General features: G+C 46.5%; 1 protein-coding gene across 1 annotated transcript in view; it reads left to right on the top strand.

Moving 5' to 3' along the window:
- ESYT1 (extended synaptotagmin 1) overlaps positions 1 to 18,899 on the top strand; it is a 59,454-nt gene that overhangs the window by 26,883 nt on the left and 13,672 nt on the right. Inside the window, exons 2-22 of the mRNA XM_079966658.1 lie at positions 2,025 to 2,066; positions 2,177 to 2,311; positions 3,800 to 3,873; positions 4,925 to 4,997; positions 5,596 to 5,685; positions 6,369 to 6,424; positions 6,916 to 7,039; positions 7,123 to 7,299; positions 7,511 to 7,593; positions 7,913 to 7,961; positions 8,275 to 8,364; positions 9,044 to 9,136; positions 10,487 to 10,558; positions 11,046 to 11,132; positions 11,217 to 11,366; positions 12,125 to 12,277; positions 13,106 to 13,282; positions 14,979 to 15,061; positions 16,646 to 16,694; positions 16,783 to 16,872; positions 18,111 to 18,206. Coding sequence (XP_079822784.1) covers positions 2,025 to 2,066; positions 2,177 to 2,311; positions 3,800 to 3,873; positions 4,925 to 4,997; positions 5,596 to 5,685; positions 6,369 to 6,424; positions 6,916 to 7,039; positions 7,123 to 7,299; positions 7,511 to 7,593; positions 7,913 to 7,961; positions 8,275 to 8,364; positions 9,044 to 9,136; positions 10,487 to 10,558; positions 11,046 to 11,132; positions 11,217 to 11,366; positions 12,125 to 12,277; positions 13,106 to 13,282; positions 14,979 to 15,061; positions 16,646 to 16,694; positions 16,783 to 16,872; positions 18,111 to 18,206 — 2,043 coding nt within the window. The remainder of the gene's footprint in view (positions 1 to 2,024; positions 2,067 to 2,176; positions 2,312 to 3,799; positions 3,874 to 4,924; positions 4,998 to 5,595; positions 5,686 to 6,368; positions 6,425 to 6,915; positions 7,040 to 7,122; positions 7,300 to 7,510; positions 7,594 to 7,912; positions 7,962 to 8,274; positions 8,365 to 9,043; positions 9,137 to 10,486; positions 10,559 to 11,045; positions 11,133 to 11,216; positions 11,367 to 12,124; positions 12,278 to 13,105; positions 13,283 to 14,978; positions 15,062 to 16,645; positions 16,695 to 16,782; positions 16,873 to 18,110; positions 18,207 to 18,899) is intronic.

Raw genomic sequence — 18,899 nt, 5'->3', positions numbered from 1 at the left:
TGCCCTACTAGGGCAGTTCATAAAAAACTTTTTTTAAAAAAATGCCAGCTCCAAATCTTACTACACTAGGGATTATATAGCTATATATGAAATTTCATGCATATCTGTTAATATCGTGACCCTCCTCCATGAAAATAGCTGTTTACTTGGCCGTTTTCCTGTGTCGTGAAGGCTAAAATTTCAATTCAGTGAAGCACTTACTGTTCCCAACCCTAACCCTGTGGAAAGCCATCTAATTAGACTTTAATTTGATTTTGACATGTTTTTAGGAGGTAATTTAATTATTGTTTGTTTTTATACCAATGTTTTGTATCTGATGTTAGCTGCCCTGAGTCTGACTTTGGCTGGGGAGGGTGGGATATAAATTAAAGTTTATTATTATTATTATTATTACTTCTTATTATTCCTTTGTAAGAAAATATGAAATAACGTAAAACCATTTTTTGCAGGCAAAAAAATTTATATCAATGGTGGGGGGTGGTGGCAAGAAATTTTCCACACCAGGTACCATATGTAATGTGCCAGGCCTCTCCTCCTCCTCTCTCTCACTTGCGCATATATACTTGCACATAGCAGAGGGCTCACACCCTCTAAGAAACTGCAGGCTGTGCTCAAGCTGCCAGCAGCATGATTCCTGAGGAAGAGGACGGGCGTGTGCTTGATAACCGAGGCCTGAAGATCAGCTGCTTTCCTTATGTCCCCCATCACCCACCCGCCCTGCAGGATTTCAAAGAATCTCTTGCAGCCGCTCCTCTTCAATTCCACCCCACTCAATTCTGAGCAAGCGGATTAAGAAAATGCACGGTCAAATATAGAATTGCTTCACCAAACAGCTGACAAGGGGATGGACAATGACTAAGTGTGGCAATGGCTCATCCTATCATCCCAGGGTCTGAACTCCAGCCTTGTGGTCCTCTTTGAGTTCTGCCTCCCCCAAAATTGCTCCACTGAACAGCTGACATGATGGACAATGACTAAGAGCAGAACTGTCTCATAATATGGTCCAAGGGTCTGAACTCCAGACTCATGATCCCCCATCTGGAGCTCTGCCTTTATTCTGTGACATATTTTCCTGATAACCCTCCTGTTTATTCATGAGTCTGTTGTGTGGAAAGGCTTCTAAACTGCATAACGTCAGCCAATAGAGGGGATCTGGTGTGTTGGAGGTTTCAGAGTCAGCAGCAACACAGCTCTATGCGTGAATACACTGAATTAAGTTCAGGTTTGCTGTTTTAGCGATAATCTTAAAAGTTTCAAAGAGTGAGTTGATACCTCTCTTAGCTGGTGGTCAAGAAGTGGAATCGTGGGTGGCTCAATTTGTCATTGCTAGCGGAATGTTATGGTATATGCTTTGAAATACTGTAGCCAACTGTTGAGAACTTGTATTGCTAAATACTGCAACTTGCTTTTAAAAAAATGCTGGGAATTTTACGGTGCTCCTTCCTGCACCAGATACCCAAATTGTCCTCTCTTTCACGGTTCGCAGTTGTAATGTGCCCTTCAAGAAGCCCAAATGATGTCATCCCATTTTACCCTGTGTTAGAGATCAGGAAGAGAGATGGTGGCTAAGCCAGGGCACCTTGTGATCTTCATGGCTAAACCAGGATCTGAAGCCCAGCCTCCTCAGTCCACCCATCATAGACACACACATCCCTCCCATCCAAACAACAAGAGCCATTTGCAGTTCAAGGGCACATTCCTGCCAGGCAGAGGCACTAAGGCAGGATGTGGGTCAGGGAGGGCTGTGTCCTGGGGAGGAGGGTCCCCAGGACCAGATAAACCTGGAGGCCACATTGGGCCCCAAGACCTGAGGTTCCCTTCCCCCTGCCCCACACCACACTGACTCTTCTATAGTAAGGTCTCACCAATTCCTCTTGCGAAAGTGATCTTGCTTAAGAGTGATGCACAATCTCTCTCTCTCTCTGCGGGAATGAGGGAGGTATTTCCTAGTGTGTCTAGGAACCCACAGCAGGTGGGTCCCTTGCAACTGGAGCTAATCTATATATATTTTTTCTTTTATCTAGGTCAGTTTCCCAGATGTTGAAAAAGCTGAATGGCTCAACAAGGTGAGATTCAGTCGGCTGAATTGTTCCTGCCCGGCCATGGCAGCATCATGACAGTACTAACATCTCTCTCTCTCTCCCTCTCCCTCCCTGCTTACCCCATGGCATGGTAGATCCTGGCCCAGGCTTGGCCCTTCTTTGGCCAATACATGGAGAAGCTGTTGGTGGAAAACATTGCTCCAAGCATCCGAGCCTCCAACACCCATTTGCAGACCTTTACATTCACCAAGGTTGACATGGGAGAGAAGGTAATTGTCAGCTGAAAAATAATTGGTGAAAATATTAAGGGAGATCATGCTCCAGGGGACAAGTCCATAAATAAGGGGAAAGAAATAATTAGATTTCATCCCATATGTGCAGAGGGTTTCCTCCCCACCCCAGGCACACCTTGGGCTAGTATTTATTGAAAGCACTGGATGATATATTTTTTTAATGCATTGCTAGTGCCATGGATTTTTTCACCTATTGGGATGCTAGCAGTAGTCTCTACATTTTTTCTTAGTTTATTTGAAACCTTACATTATAATCCTGCAGGAACATTTTATGGTCTTGCATTTTGTATTGCTGCGGAAAATCCAATAATAAGATTTTGTGAATCCAGTCATTCTGCTGCGTAATCATTATACTTACTCCTGGGGTGGTGGTGATTCATTATTAATGGGCCAAGGACCACAATCTCATATCTTGCCTTTCCATCCCAGTCTTATCATCACTATCTTATTTATTTCCTTCCAGCTTCCACATTTAAGTTAGAGCTACATATGTTTTGCAGTTCTGTGATTGTTGTGTGTTTGTTGGAGGGTTTAGTTTCTAGAACAGAAGCTAGTGCTTTATTAATATACATACTGCGCTTATTACGCTGCCTTTTTGCAGGGGTGTTGTTAGGGTGCTGGCCTCTAGCTCTTATGCGCCTTTTCCATTTATTTATTTATTTATTTACTTACTTACTTACTTACTTACTTACTTACAACCCTTTTGCTGGAAGCACTGTAAAGCTCCATGCTGGTGGAGACCCCAACCACCCAGTTTCATTTGCCCAGAAACACGTATGCATATAATCTAACTAGTGTTATCCAAATTTGTGCCATGGGCCTGTATCCAAGGTGTTTAAGTAGCAACAACATTTCAGCTAATGCACTAAAGCTTTTTTTATTTCTAAATGAAGTTTTCTGGTCTCTGTGACTTTGATGAATGTTGTTGAAAGCTCAGGTTCCCTGGGATGGCTGGGCAGTACTGTCAATTGTTCACGTTACAGGGATCTAACCTAATTCTGTTTTTCTCCCTCTTGGCTAATGTTCCCTAGCTCCTGGTCCTCTAACCTTAGGGTTGCCATATTTCAAGAGGTAAAAATCCAGGCACAAAGTTGCTGAGCCCACCGAGTCCCGCCACCGAGCCCAAGCCAAAGCCTGGGTTGCCCACGCCTGAGCCTGAACCAGAGCTGCCCTCTCATTATTGGCTGAGCCAGAAATGTGCAGGAGCCTAATTTGAGTCCTTCTAAAACCATTTTACCTCTTGGTGGGTCTCTGTTGACCCACTGAGTGGCAGCAGTGTCTTGGAAGAGGGATCAGAGGGTTATCCCAGAGGCATCTATATCTTTGGCAAATCTTTGACATCCACGGACCATCAGTTTGCCTTAACAGAGATTGCTGGGGAGTGAGAGGTGGGGCATTGCCTCCCTTGTTTTAGTCTATTTTTATTTTTATTTGCTGAAACAACGACTCTTCTTCTGCTCCTAGCCCCTCAAGGTCATTGGAGTTAAGGTTCACACTGGCCTGAACAAGAAGCAAATCTTGCTGGACCTAAACATTAGGTAAGTTCTAAGGTTTTCTTATGTTGCTGTGTTAGCTTCATAAATGGAGCAGAATCAAGAGGGGATGGGGCGGGGGGAGCTGATTGTTCTTTATTGAATGGCCCACAAAGCACTTGTCACTCTGACAAACTGCATTTTGGTACCTGAGCATTTTTCTACACTCTTTCCTGGAAGAGCGTATGATCTGAGGGCAAGTTTTGTCCTGCACTGTGGAGGTTGAGCTGCATTGCAGAGGGAAGGTGTGAGCACTATTGTTCTCATCCCCTGCTTGTGGGCTTTCCAGAGGCGCCAGGTTGGACAACGTTGGCACAGAACACTGGACTGATGTGAGCTGATCTAGCGGGGGCCTCCTTGTGTTCTTATGTCCCTTTCTTTTTTTGCAATCCCACTGGCCCTGCCACAGCTGACTTTCCTTTAAAGAGACAAGTCACTTGCAAGGGAGAGACAAGGGAGAATCAGTTGCTCTGCTGTGAGGCTCTGCTTTGGGTGAAGATAATGTTTCTTCCTATGCAGAGCCAGAGACTCATTCATGCTGCATTTACGGACCATGCTGGATATCTGCAGTACCTCTTCCCCACACACTTCCTGGCCAACAGAGAGGGACAGGGTGGGACAGGAGAGCATACAAAATCAACAACCCCTGAAAAAATGGTCCAACGGGGTGGGTGGAGATTAAGGGGAGAACTGTTCCCTTTTAGGGCCTTGGTGTTTTATTCTTGCAGTGTCTTGTGGCTTTATTTGGTTTCTGTGAGCCTCATGCTGGTCTCTTGCTCTCTCTCCTCGAGAACCAGTGTGGTGTAGTAGTTAAGAGCGGTAGTCTCGTAATCTGGGGAACCGGGTTCGAGTCTCAGCTCCTCCACATGCAGCTGCTGGGTGACCTTGGGCTAGTCACGCTTCTTTGAAGTCTCTCAGCCCCACTCACCTCACAGAGTGTTTGTTGTGGGGGAAGAAGGGAAAGGAGAATGTTAGCCGCTTTGAGACTCCTTCGGGTAGTGATAAAGCGGGACATCAAATCCAAACTCTTCTCTTCTTCTCCCTCCCTGTAACACAGCTATGTGGGTGACGTCCAGATTGATGTGGAGGTCAAGAAATTTTTCTGTAAGGCCGGGGTGAAAGGCATGCAGGTAAGGTGGTCCTGATTTTGGCTCATAAAGGTAGGCCAGAAATCTCAGAGGCTGATACGGTTCCCAGTAATGGATTTGGGACCTCGTTCTTTTTAGGGACAGTTTGGCTTCTTTTTTAACCCAAGGAACTTCCCCTTTGCCACGGCAAAGGATCAGTCCAAGCTCCCAGCAACCACAGGCCTTCCTTCTTATCCATGACCTTCCTTGAAAGGGTTTCATTTCCACCCAGTTCCTTAATTCCTTTGAGCTACCATTAGAAAGCACTGCAGCTGCAGGAAGGCAGTGATGAAGGTCTCCCTAATTACTCCTGGTAATTAAAAGCAGAAATCTTTGGGCGCCTCTTCCCTTCCCTTCAAGAAGCCGCATGTGGAGGCAACCCTCCCTTCTTCCCTCCCTTTCCTCAGCCTCCCACAATCCCTGAATTTAAGGGTGAATCTTGCCGTGGGGCTGTGATTTGTGGCTGGCATGGTATGTGCATCAATTCTACCAGATGCTGTTGCCTTTGTATCCTCTGCTTGTCCCAGAGCACAGGAATATGATAAACAACTAAAGCAGCACTGACTGAGAATCCAACCTCAACCTTCTCTTTTTCTCTCAGCTGCACGGCATGCTGCGGGTCATCTTGGAGCCCCTCATTGGGGACGTCCCAATTGTCGGGGCGCTCACCATGTTCTTCATCCGCCGTCCGGTAAGTTTTCTGCCACGTCCCGTTCTGGGTTTTCCAAATGTTGAGAAGAGGCACTGACCTATGCTTAATGTTGAAGCCAAATCCCTCACTATGGAAATGTTGTGCAACTGCTCTTTGATTATTATCAGTACTTTTCAAGCGCATCTCTTGAGACCACAAAAGCTAGATACTTGCCCACCCCCACTTTGATGAAAGTTTTTACAGCCGCAGGTAACAACACCATAGGCAGAATTTTCATGCTGTCTCCCTAAAAACATGCAGCGGAATCAGTTCCTACATTCAAGGGGCCGGTCATTCCAGTGCAGATGTCTTGCACATGAGTAGAAGTCTTGGTTTGCAACTGGCAAAGTCTCTTACTAAAATAAAGTACAGGAGGATCCATGCATTTTTGCAGCTGTGAGATCTCCCAAGTAATTTTGACAAACCCCACAGGAGTTATTAATTGAATTTATTTATTTGTCCAAGGAGCTCTGGGTGGCTTCGCAAGGCTCTTGTGCGGTAGGTTAGGCTGAAAAAGATGTTGAGGGGCCTGAGGTCATGCAGTGGGCTTCAAGGCTGAATGGAGATTTGAACCTGGATATCTTCAGTCCCGATTGCTTCTTCCCAACCCCCCATCCAAATCCACCCCCACATCCAGTATTTCTGTAACTGGTTCTAAATCACACCTCTCCCTTCTTTCCCAGACTCTGGACATTAACTGGACTGGAATGACCAACCTCTTGGACATTCCTGGACTGAGGTAAATGCTTGATGATTGATGATAAAAGCAGAGATGGGGAACTTCTGGCCTCTGGACTTGCAGCTCTTGTAGGAGGTCGGAGAGGGTTTTGTCTTGTTTGCTTCCTCCATCAAAATTTACCGCTCTGGTAAAAGAATGAGGCTTCTATGTTCTCAAGTGCTTCTTCTCTTGGAGATAACCAGAGCAGATGAGTGTGCAAGAGGGGTAAAGGGGGGAGACTTCAACCCTAACCCCAGTGGGGTTGGCTCCACTGAAGTCAATAGGACTGGTGAGGAGTGCAATGGAAAACAGGTGAGAACATTTGAGAAGAAATTGGTTGGTGGGAGAACTGGGTCTTGCTGGAGAAGACCTTTCTGGGGTGCAGTGGGACAGAAAGGTATTCTGGGAGATTGGAGGGGATGCAGAGGATTCGCTGGGATGTCTCCACAGTGGCGATGGGCAAGAGGCAGGGTGGTGTGTACTGTGTTAAAACAGAAGGCTTTTCTCTGCAGCTCATTGTCTGACACAATGATCATGGACTCCATTGCCTCTTTCTTGGTTCTCCCCAACCGCCTGCTCATCCCGCTGGTCCCCGATCTCCACGAAGCAGCTCAGCTACGCTCCCCGATTCCCAGGGTAAGGCAGGCCCTGGGGAGGGGGTTATCCTTGTGAGTGGGCCAGAGCCCTGCGCCTGACGCATCCCTCTCCCGCCCCCCCAGGGTGTCGTCCGTGTCTTTCTGAGGGAGGCCAAGGACCTGCAGTCCAAGGATAAGTACATCAAAGGGATGATTGAGGGCAAGTCAGACCCATACGCCGTTGTGCGTGTGGGAACCCAGGTCTTCACCAGCAAAGTCATTGATGAAGACCTCAACCCAAAGTGGAATGAGATGTATGAGGTAATTGGCTGCCAGCTGAGGTGGCAAAATTGAGTGCAAACTTTTAGGGGGACGCTCAGCCCCCTTTCTTTCTATCCTCCCTCCCTGGCTTAGCTTTTCCTCTTCATGCAACACAACTGTCATTCCTTTCCTTTCTCTGTCTTAAGAGGGCCCCTCCGGCCTGCACAATAGGTGGTGTCTGCTCTGACCCCCCACCTCACTATCCCCACAGTTCATTGTACACGAGGTACCGGGGCAGGAACTGGAGGTGGAGCTGTTTGACAAGGACCCGGATCAGGATGACTTCTTGGGCAGGTGAGAGGCTGGCTGGGCTCTGTTCCCAGCTCTGTCAGGGGAGTGAGACCTAGCTGGGTGAGTAGCTGAGGGGAGGGGGGGGGGCTGGAGCTCCTTTGCTCTTTTTTCTGATGCTGAGAGGACTTGGGGGCTAAAGAGTTAGGCAGGGCCAGTTCAGGCCCCAAAATCATTGGTTTCATCTCCAGCTCTGGAAATTGGTTTTCCTTCATGACAGGAGATGGGAACTCTATGGATGAGGGTCACTTGATCTGCTGCACCTTGGGCTTGAAACAAGGAGACAGCACTTATGCAAATGTTACCACCTTCTTTTCTTCCTCAGGATGAAACTGGACTTTGGAGAGGTGTTCAAGGCTCGTGTGCTAGAGGAGGTGAGCACAGAAGAGGGGACAGGGCTGGTTTGATACATGGTGCCAGACAACAGGATAGCCTTTGAGTTTGATATCTGATCTGTGGGGAAGAAGGAAGAATGGTGTTTCATCATAGATTGGTAAAGAGGTGCTGTTGAAGTCTCTCATGAGAAGAGCGATGGGACAGAGTGAGGGGGGCAGAGTGGGCCAAATCATGTAGAGCTGGGCAATATAGTTAGAGGGAAGAGTCCATTGGCTGTATCTGTGATGGTACCTCAGATTCAAAGTCTGTCCCTGTGCTCCTAATCCTCTCCCTCTTTCTCCCACCTGGCAGTGGTTCCCTCTGCAAGATGGTGGCCGGGCTCGTGTGCTCCTGCGCCTGGAGTGGCACACCCTCATGTCAGATATCTCTAAGCTGGAACAGGTGAGTGTAACCTTGATCTAATTTGACCTGGAGGCCAATTCAGCTCAGGAGATGTGTCTGGAGTTGGCTGGGCCTGAGTTGATGCTTTTCTGACAAAAGCAGGAAGATGCCCAGTATTGTCTACTCTGATTGGTCTCAGGCAAAGTTCTACCCACCCCCTTTAATCCTGAACCCTTTTAAAATGGGGGATGGTTTGGGTTGGTTGAGCAAATCTAGAGGTCCCCCCACCCATTTTTTCTATGAGGTATTTCCTTGAAGAAGAGTTTCCTCAGAAATGGGCAATATGTGAGGAGTGGACAATGACCCTGGATGGAGGATTCCAAATTCAGACTCCCAAGTCATATAGTAACTACTGCTGGGAAATCAGGACTCCTGGTTCTGTTTCCATGAGGCAAGTCGGATTCTGTAGGAAACTGGCTTGGAAGACCTAGGGGCAGACTCAGTAGTTGGACCTTTTGTGTGGTCTGGGCTCAGATAAACAAATCAGTAAAAGAGAGATGGAAATAAAAAGATATCCTTTGGAGAAATCTGTGTCTCCCATTGCTTGTGTCGCCTCAGTTTGTTTGTTTTTTGGGATGGCGTGGGGAGAGATGTCCAAGGTGAAAGATAGCAAGGTATCTTGGGAAGAAATGGTGGAGCTGACTTTATGCTTGTTTTGCTTCTTGCGTGCCGTTTAAAGGTTCTCCAGTGGAACAAAACTGTCTCCTCCAAACCAGAACCACCATCAGCAGCCATCTTGGTTGTCTATCTGGACAGGGCACAAGAGCTCCCAGTGAGTAGTCAGAAACCTTGATGACACTGGCTTCCTGATCTCTTCTAGTTGGGGTGGATTGGTTGTGTATTGAAATGTCTTACTTTGTCATATCCCAAAACAGATATAAGTGGTTGTTGTTTTTTTAAAAAGTATTGCAATATTCTTCTTGATCAGGAATGGGAAACCATTGGTGCTTCATTGTTGGACTCCAGCTCCCATAGTCAGGAATGATGGGAGTTGTAGTCCAGCAACATCTGAAGGGCCACAGACTCCCATTCCCTGTTCCAAATAATAGATGTTGAAAATGCTAGCCCTTTCCTGTATTAATAGGTTTTTCCCACCTCCCAACTTGGTGCACAGCTAAAGAAAAGACTACACATACTCCCAAATTTGATGAAGAAGAAAATATTTAAGATGGCCCCTTCCCTTCAGCAAAAGTGGGAGCTTGTTGTTTATTAAATTGTAAGCCACCTTACACTTAAGAGAAGGAGTCCCAAGTCTCCAGTTCCTTGGCAGCCCTATTTAACCTGCTTTTAGATATTTGGGATTTGGCAAACAGCGTTGCATAATTGTAAGGGGGCCACCAAAAATGTGCTTCTGTGTGCTCTTGCTGTCCAGCTTCATAAACAGATGGCAGTTTTTAGGGGCTTCTTATTAGGCAGCACCAGAATAACAACTGGTGGGTTCACACCTGGCGGCCTAGAAGGTGCAAACTGGCACTTCCATGCAAGCTGAGACATGGGCAACTGGCTCTTTAAAATAACCCTCCTCCCCAGTGTAAGTAGCAGTAGAGGCTTTGGCAGAGCCTACCCCTTGTTACACAGCAGTGCTGTTCACTTCCAATTACTGGAGCTCAGAAATCAGCAGCCAAGCTTCGTAAGGGAAGAACTCGTGACAGAGCCTGTGTTTCTGTTCATGTGGGAGAGGCAATAAGGAGCCCTTTCTGTCTCAGAGTGAATAAAGGAAGGGAAGGGCTTTGCCAAACAAACTTGTTTTGCTGATGCTGTGAAGGTGAAAGAGCCCTTTGCTTGTATGTCAGCTCATGCAAAGAGGGTGAAGCTGGAGCTGGTGGCCCTTCAGCTCTTACTCTGCAACCCTTGAGATGTTGGACACCAGTTCCTATGAGCCCCAGCCAGCATGGTACCATGATGGGGCTTGTAGTCCAGCAACATGGGGAGCGGGCAATGGGTTCCCTGTCGCCACCTGGCACAATTTAACCAAGGAACTGGGTGTTTCATTGAGCTCCATCTTAGGCCAAGAAGGAAAGAGTGGGACCTCTTAGATAGGTTGGGATAAACCTGTTAAGGGCTGTATAGTTCATGGATAAGTTCTGTGTCCATCATTTCTCTCACCTCATCCTGTACGTAGCTGAAGAAGGCCAGTAAGGAGCCCAGCCCCATGGTACAGCTCTCTGTTCAAGATGTCACCTGTGAGAGCAAGGTAAGGGCTTAATTCATCCTTGTCTGTCTGTTATTGCTCATTGGACACCTCCAGGGGTAACCACTTGGGGTGCTGATGATGGGGTGTATGCAACAGTCACAACGGAGGTGGCAAGCTTAAGGTGCCTGGCAGGTTTTAGCTCCCCTTCCCTCAGTTTGGTAACATCCCATGATAATCCAGGTCTTGTTGCATGGTGCACTGTATCACAGGCCAGGATGGATGGGGTGTTCTGGCTGTAACCTCCACTTACTAATTATCATTTAATAACAAGTAAGACACTTATTTCTTTATAGTGTTTATTTCCCACCTTTCCTCCCCTGCCCCCTCTGCATTTTATCCCCACAACAACCCTGTGAGCAGGGTTAGACTGAGAGAAAGTGTTACCCAGGAAGCTTCATGCCTCAGAGGGGATATGAGCCCTGACTACCCCCAGTAGCCAGTCTGTTCTGCTACCTCGTCACTGTCCTTCTCCCCCTCACACCACCAGGTTGTCTATAACACTTCTTCTCCTGTCTGGGATGATGCCTTCCGTTTCTTCTTGCAAGACCCAACCACTGAGGACATTGATATACAGGTACGCTCTCCCACCTTTTCCAAATGCTTCCCATAGTTTCTGCCTGCACAGAAATGCAAAACCTCTGTTTTCACCCTCCGGCAGGTCAAAGACGACAACCGTCAGACCACCCTGGGCTCCCTCACGATCCATCTGTCCCGCCTTTTGAGTGCCGACAATCTGGTTCTTGACCAATGGTTCCAGCTGGAGAACTCTGGACTCAACAGCCGCATCTACATGAAACTCGTTATGCGGGTAAAACACTTGACGATCGGGGATTTAAAGACTTATTGTGTCTCTGATGATGATGATTCACCTATTCACCCTTCCATGCCAGCTTAACAATTACTGCTCAATGTCCTTTATTTAAAAATGCAACAAAACAAACAGCATTTTGAGCTTCTTTTTCAAGCGTGAGGAAGGGAAAGATATACTCTACAGAATGTATGAGCTGCCTACTTTGATTGCGGGTAGAGGCCAGGTGGCTTTCTGAGTGGCTGTTACTCTTAGGTCTTCCTTGTGGGGTTTTTTTTGTCTCCTTCCCTTCTCCCCGAGATGGAACCATGGATGAGGAATCTGTGGCCCTCCAGATGTAGTTCAACTCCCATCAGCCAGGGCAAGGATGATCTAGAATATCTAGAAGTCCACCACCCCTGCCTTACGGACATGTGATACAGGGCCACAGAGGAGTGAAGAAAGGACCCGGAATATAGCATGGGGCTACTAAGCATTGAGCATTAAACACAAGTGGAGTCTAAAGGCAAAACTTTGGAGATCTATGAGTGAATCTCCAGCTGCATTTTATTTTTTGAAAACCAGCTGTTTGAGAGAGGGTCCCTTGCCCTGAGCTATCCGTTCCCCTTCTTCACTGATTATCCAGTCAAACATGCCAGTGTTTGTTATCTGGCCCTGCAGTTACATTTTGTCCTCTTCCTTCAACAGGCCGATGCTTCCTAACTATTTTGACTTTGCTTCCTAACCTCATGCTTCACTGTATGCCAATATTTCTGTAGATCTTGTATCTGGATGCCCCTGAAGTTTGCCTCAACTCCCGGCCATGCCCCCCAGGAAATCTGAATGTCACTGAGGGTACTTATGTTGGAAGCAGCGTTGACAGGCCCCCTCGTCCCACCAAGGCCAGCCCAGATGCTGAGTTTGGCACTGAGGTAAGGTCATCTCCTTGAGAGAGTTGATGTTTCCTGAGCAGCAGCAGGAAATGATATAATGTGTGTGTTTATATAATGTCCATCCTGCCCTTCATCCCAGGATGAGTTATACATAAAACCACAGAAAAATAACAAGCTACAGAGAAGTTCATAAAATCAGCAGGAGCAGACAGAAATATCTAAAACAAAGATACCAGTCACAGTGGCGTAGCGTGGGGGGTGCATGGGGGACCGGCCGCACCGGGCGCAACATCTGGGGTTAGGGCAAATCCACGGGTTAGGGGGCGTAAATCCACGGGTTAGGGGGCGCAAATTACTTGCCTTGCCCCGGGTGCTGACAACCCACGCTACGCCACTGACCAGTCACAAACAATAGTGCTGAATAATAATGCTATAGACAGTCTCATCAGTTAACAGTTTAGCTTCTTTCAGTAAAAATAATAATACAAAGTTGAAGGACCCTTCTAAATCACCAGTTTTATGTTCTTTATTTATATATTTTAAAGATATGAAAGATTTTAATATAAATTGCATAAATTATGGATTTCCCCCTTCATATTTGGCTTGGCTTTTTTGAGTTTTGATGAAATTTTATTTGATTACAGCAAAAATAATTGTATTACAGAAGCTAGGTGCTCCAATCTCTAATCTTCATTGATTTCTGCCTCCTCCAGCTACTGTGATGAAAATTATTGCGTTGCTCTCGTAAAAACCTAGGATGGTTTGGGGACCCCAGAAAAGCGAGATAAGAGACCCGTTGCTTTGTAGGATGGTGACTGCAGTTCCCTCGGGCAAATTCTTCTTCTTTTTCTCTCATCTTCCCCTCAGAGTGTGATTCGCATTCACCTGCTGGAAGCTGAGAATCTGATTGCCAAGGATAACTTCATGGGTGGGATGATAAAGGGCAAATCAGACCCTTATGTCAAAGTGCGCTTGGGGGGCCAGAAGTTCCGTAGCCGCGTCATCAAAGAGGATCTCAACCCCCGTTGGAGCGAGATCTATGAGGTGAGAATGCACACAGACATGTCAAGCTTGGATCTGCTGGACCTTCCGGCCTTGGCTGGTGGTGGTGGAGGGTGGGTTTAATGGGGAATTGTTCTGCAACAGAATCAGATTATTTTAATTGAAACATAACTGAAACAGTATCTGATAACTCACAGGGTCCTGAGATGTCTTCCTTGCAATCAGATGGATGAAAGGAAAGCACACAACAGAGCATTGCATATTTCTGATTTGGACACACACCTGAGAATAACTACATTATAACACAAATTGTAGAAAACCCAAATGAAGCCTGTTCAGGTTTTTACCTTGGTTCTATACAGAGCAAGGATAGAGAACCTATGGCTGTCAAGAGGTTGTTGGACTCCCACTCCCATCAGCCCCAGCTAGTATGGTCAGGGATGATGGAAGGTGGAGTCACCAGCCGCCCAGAGTGGCTGGGGAAACCCAGCCAGATGGGCGGGGTAATAATAATAATAATAATTATAATATAATATAATTTAAATAAATAAATAAATAAATAAATAAATAAATAAATAAATAAATAATCTGGACTCCCAACCCCTGTCTAGAGCGTCTGTCAGTCAGTTTCAACATTTTTTACTTCTGCCTAGCAATTACGTACCTGGAAGTTCTTTACCTATAGAAGTTTCCACATCAACAGGCGGTCTCACTCACAGCTGGGTGGAGTATTTGGGATGCACAAACGGCCCCAGAATGGAAGGCCATAAAACCTAAATGCAGTGTTTCAATCTCAGCTTACCATAGAGGATTCTCAGTGCTGTATAAATGCCACTAAGACCAAAATACTCAGAAATGTCATACCATCTAAATGGTACATTGTACAGCAACGTGTCTTGTCTCCCTCTTCCAAAATAATAAAATCATCTGAAAGATCAACTTGGATATGTCTTCAGCGATTTTCAAACTTTCATATGCATGCAGCTTTCTTCTGCAATGTGCCACCGGTAGCCTGAAGTGAAATATTTTTGCATTGAGCTTCTGTATGAATTCCTGCCAAATCCTACTTCCTGCTGGAGCCAAAAATAGAAACCAATAGTCCCAAATATATGCCCTTCATCTTTTGTTCCCTAGAGGATATAGATCTGTCACCAGGAATCTTAAAATGTTATTTATATACACACACACAATACAACACATTCATTTACTGAATCATGCACAGACACCCATTGCCAAGAAGTCTAAGATAGATGTCAGCAGAGAATTGTCTCCAAAAAAATCAGCAAGATAAAATAGGCAACAGATCAATAAAACATTGCTCACTCTCTCTTTCAGTTAACACCCAGCCTCTTCAGTGTTTGAACCTAGTTTCACAAACTTGGCCCATCGATAAAGAAATAAAAGCTATGGTTTAAAAATATTCGTAAAAATCTGCTGTCTGGTCTTTTATAATTAATTGATTCACATCATAGTGCTGTCCAATGTTTGATTGTCTAATCTGACCAATTATTTGGACAAACATGAAACCCTACCTAGGCCCTTTCGAAGAGGTGGGGGACGGAATCCAGGAAACCAGGCCCCCCTCCATTGCTGGCCTAATGAGTGTGTTTGCTTTCCAGAGCCAAGATCAGAACAAACCTTGGCTTTCACTCTTAATCTACTAAAGTCGATCCCTGAATGTGTGCTGCTGGTGGTTTGTGTGGCTCTGTATTGTGACCCTCTTTGCTATATCCTCCAGGTCATTGTGAGTAACGTCCCAGGGCAGGAGGTGGAGTTTGATTTATATGACAAAGATGTTGACAAGGACGACTTCCTGGGAAGGTAAGTCTGGAGCAAAATGAAAAATTGGACAGGCCAGAAACATGCTCACCTCTCTTCCTTTGAGTTGCCTGAGTACCCCATGACATGGGAGGAGGGAGAAAAGCACTCCCCTCCCTTCCTATAGACGTCTTCAGTCCCACAGCCACAGAATTTATACTGGTGAGCCTTAGTAAATCAGAGTGAAGCAGAAAACACCTAAAAGCAAGTCATTTAAGGGTGCTTCCAGATGGGCGTTTGTTGTGCGATCGGTGCTCTTCGTGCATTCAGAGGGTTTTTTTGCAGCAACCACATGGTGTCAGTGGCATCAATATGGCAATCTTGATTTATACTTTCCTCAGAAAAATTAAAAAAAACGTTGCCAATGACTTGCTTTCAAAATGTGAACCATTCCTTTGCAATATTAAGACCCCATCTGGATGCACCCATAGTTATTTATTTATTTACAGCTTTATAGGTGAAATACAGCTACTTTTCAATCATCTCTATGCATTGGCATTAATTGGGAGTGGATTTTGCTTCTTGCACAGAGATTGGGTAGAATACTGCCTCTACATTTGTCTTTGTATCTTCATTAGCTTAACAACTAGGCTTCGTTTTCTTAATGAAAGCTGAACATTCAAGGTAGGAGCCTAGATATCTCAATAGCCCCCACCTCCTGGTGGATCTGGGCTCATTTTTAGGGGGCCCCAAGGTGGTTGAGGTTTTTTTGGGGAGCCGCTGAAAACACGTGCTGCATCAACAACCTTAAAAAGTGCCGAAAACGCACGCAGCGCCAACTCCCAATCCATCTAGGGTCTGCCTCAGGGAAGGTTCCAGAACTAAGTTCCAGAGTGTTTCGACTGAAAAAAAGCCCTGCCCCCCACACCATACTAGAATTGGAGGACCCAGGGCTCTGAATGTGAAGCTTTGCAGACTGGGTTGTAAGTTTACGCTTCCAAGAAAGCACTAGAATTGAACACTCTGGCATTTTTTACATCCTTCTTTCGTATCCCTGCATCAAACCACTCTCACAGGCCCACCTTTGGGCCTGTGAATCAGGGCAGGCTAATTGAAATCCTGGAGAGCTGTAGCTAAACAGTATATGGAGCAATTGTCTCGCTCAGTTTAAGGCAGTTTCCTGTGATGTTGTTGTTGTTTAGTTGTTAAGTCGTGTCCGACTCTCTGTGACCCCATGGACCAGAGCACGCCAGGCACTTCTGTCCTCTTTTGTCCATGGAATTTTTTTGGCAGGAATACTGGAGTGGCTTGCCGGTTCCTGCTCCAGGTGGATCACGTTAGGTCAAAACTCTCCACTATGACCTGTCCATCTTGGGTGGCACTGCACGGCATAGCTCATAGCTTCTCCGAGTTATTCAAGCCACTTCGCCACAACAAGGCAGTGATCCATTTTACCAGACTGCAAGTTTACACCTTCTGTCGACGTTTAGTAACTCCTAGTATCCTGTGCATGGATTGCAAACTAGGACGAGGCCCTGTGCTTTTTGTCACCTGGATCATGGTGTTAATTCAGTTTTGCAGGACCTGTGACAGAAAGAAAGCCATTTGTTCTTCTCACTCACCTCTTCCTCCTCCATCCCCTTTCAGGTGTAAGATCCCTCTGAGACGAGTGCTAAGCCAAAAGTTTGTTGACGAGGTAAGTCAGTGGTACCAATGGCACTGGAGAGGGTGGGCAGGAGATGTGCAGCAGCTGTGCTGGTCTTACCCCCTGCCTTTGGTTTCAGTGGCTCCCCCTAGAGGATGTGAAGTCAGGACGGCTCCATGTGAAGCTGGAGTGCTTGCCCCCCACGCCCAGTGCTGCTGAGCTGGAGCAGGTAATTGGAGAGAGGAGGGAGGATCATTGAGAGAAGTGCCCCATAGGGATGGAGGTTGGGGTTGTTAGCCTCTATGGCAGCTTAACACTACTAAAAACTATACAAGCATTAAAAGCAGAGCACAAGTTCTCCCCACAGGCTTACAAACTAAGGTTAGGCTGCTCCACTCTGAAAGGAGAGCTGCTCCTCAGGTTGCCCGCTCTAGAAGAACTAATGCTGGGCCTGAGCCCTGCTGGTTTTTCAAATAATACTTCACTCCCAGTGAAAGAAGTACTTTTTTCATAATAATAACAACTGAGGGACAGGGCAGAATGCGTGCGCTTACCTTGGGAACATGGGGCTCCTTTCAGGGCCTTCTGAAGTGACCATGAGAGTATGCCATGTCTCGTGGTCACTTCAGAAAGCCTTGCCGGGGTGGGATCTTGCCAGTAAAGACTACACCACTGCAGGGGAACGTGGGCTTTTCTAATGTTTTAAGAGCTTGTTTTTGGCTTTAGGAAGGCCTGTCGCTTGCTTATAGCAGTTTGGGGTTATTTGAGCACAAGATTCCTGCCTCACAGGGCTTCCTGGAGAGACCACGTAACGTTGCATGACCCCATGGTCACTCCAGGAAGCCCTGTCCATTTAGCAGCGAAGAGTCCTGCAACTTGTTCAGTCCCTATGTTAAGCACAACCACCTTCCTCAAAAAACAGTTTTTTGAGTTTCTTGAGGGAGGTGGTTGTGCTTAAGCAAAACCATGTTTTCTCCTAGCACCCTCATAGAGGCATAAATGAAACTACTCTTTTCCGTTAGCTCATACATTTGGAAACTGTATGTCCAGCACCAAGGATATTAGAGCTGGGAGAGGGAACATGGGGCAGCCATAGGCGGTAGGTTTTCAAAGGGTCTGCATGTCAGGCCAGAGCTGTTTTCCCTTACCTGGTGCCCTCCATATGTTTTTGGGCTACAACTCCCACCATCCTTGGCCATGCTGACAGAGGCTAATGGCAGCTGGAGTCCAATAACATCTGGAAGGCATGAGGGGAAGGCCGGGTCAGAGTTACAAGAACAAGGGCAATTCATGTGACCGTTGCCAGGGATCTTCCCACTGACAACTGCCTCTCTCTGATGCAAGAAGGCCATCTTGTGATGAGTTGCTCACATGATGAGTGCAGATTACCAAACTATCATGTGACGGTCATAGTTTTGATTGATGCTGTGTCTAAGCATAGTCCTTAATGTGTGCCACTTTTCACAGGTATTGATGGTGAATAGCTTGATCCAGACACCAAAGAGTGAGGAGCTGTCATCCGCCCTGCTGTCAGTCTTCCTTGACAGGGCAACTGACCTGCCGGTGAGTGGCAGTACACATCCGCTCTCCCTGCTGGGGCTCTGAGCTCCTTTCACAGGCCAAGAGAGCTGGGAAGCTGCCAATCACTCCTTGGACATCCTAAAGAGCTCTCTCTCCTTCAGGTCTAGCAGAGGACTAATGTGGAATATTTTATTGGACCTTAACTGAGGATCCTTAACTAAGTCCCAGCTCAGCTGCAGACTCCTGGCCTAATTATACATCCTGTTAAATGTATAATGTTCAGCTTCATCTGTGGTGCCCCTTTCCCTTTTAATACTAAGCAGGGGGCACCGGTGTGTGTTGAGATGGTTTAAAATCGCCCCCCATACACATTGGGTGCCATCTGGAAATGTTTTCTTAGCCTAAGTCTCAATGCTGTGTTGGTGGGGGCGGGGTGATTTTCACTGGAATCATGGCTGGGAAGGGCAGGGTTTTCAGTTTATTTTGCAAATTTATAAACCACTTCACAGCTGTGAAAGCAGCGTATAATAATGCAAAATTAAATGCAGCAATGCAACGTTTCTACAATTGTGCAGTTAGACCTCCCTCTCCCTTTTGCTGCAGTCTGCACTTCATATTAAATTAAAAGCAATCCAGGAATGGCTCACTCAGAGGGGCAGAGCCACAGCAATGGCCTCCCAGCCGCCGCAGCAGCAGCAGCACTGATGCTGCTGCCCAGATGAAGCAAGGTTGGGG

The sequence above is a fragment of the Podarcis cretensis genome (assembly GCF_951804945.1).
Source record: "Podarcis cretensis genome assembly, chromosome: 2".
NCBI classification, from domain to species: Eukaryota; Metazoa; Chordata; class Lepidosauria; order Squamata; family Lacertidae; genus Podarcis; species Podarcis cretensis.
Note: the sequence above shows the minus strand (reverse complement) of the source record. Positions and strands in the feature narration are given on the sequence as shown.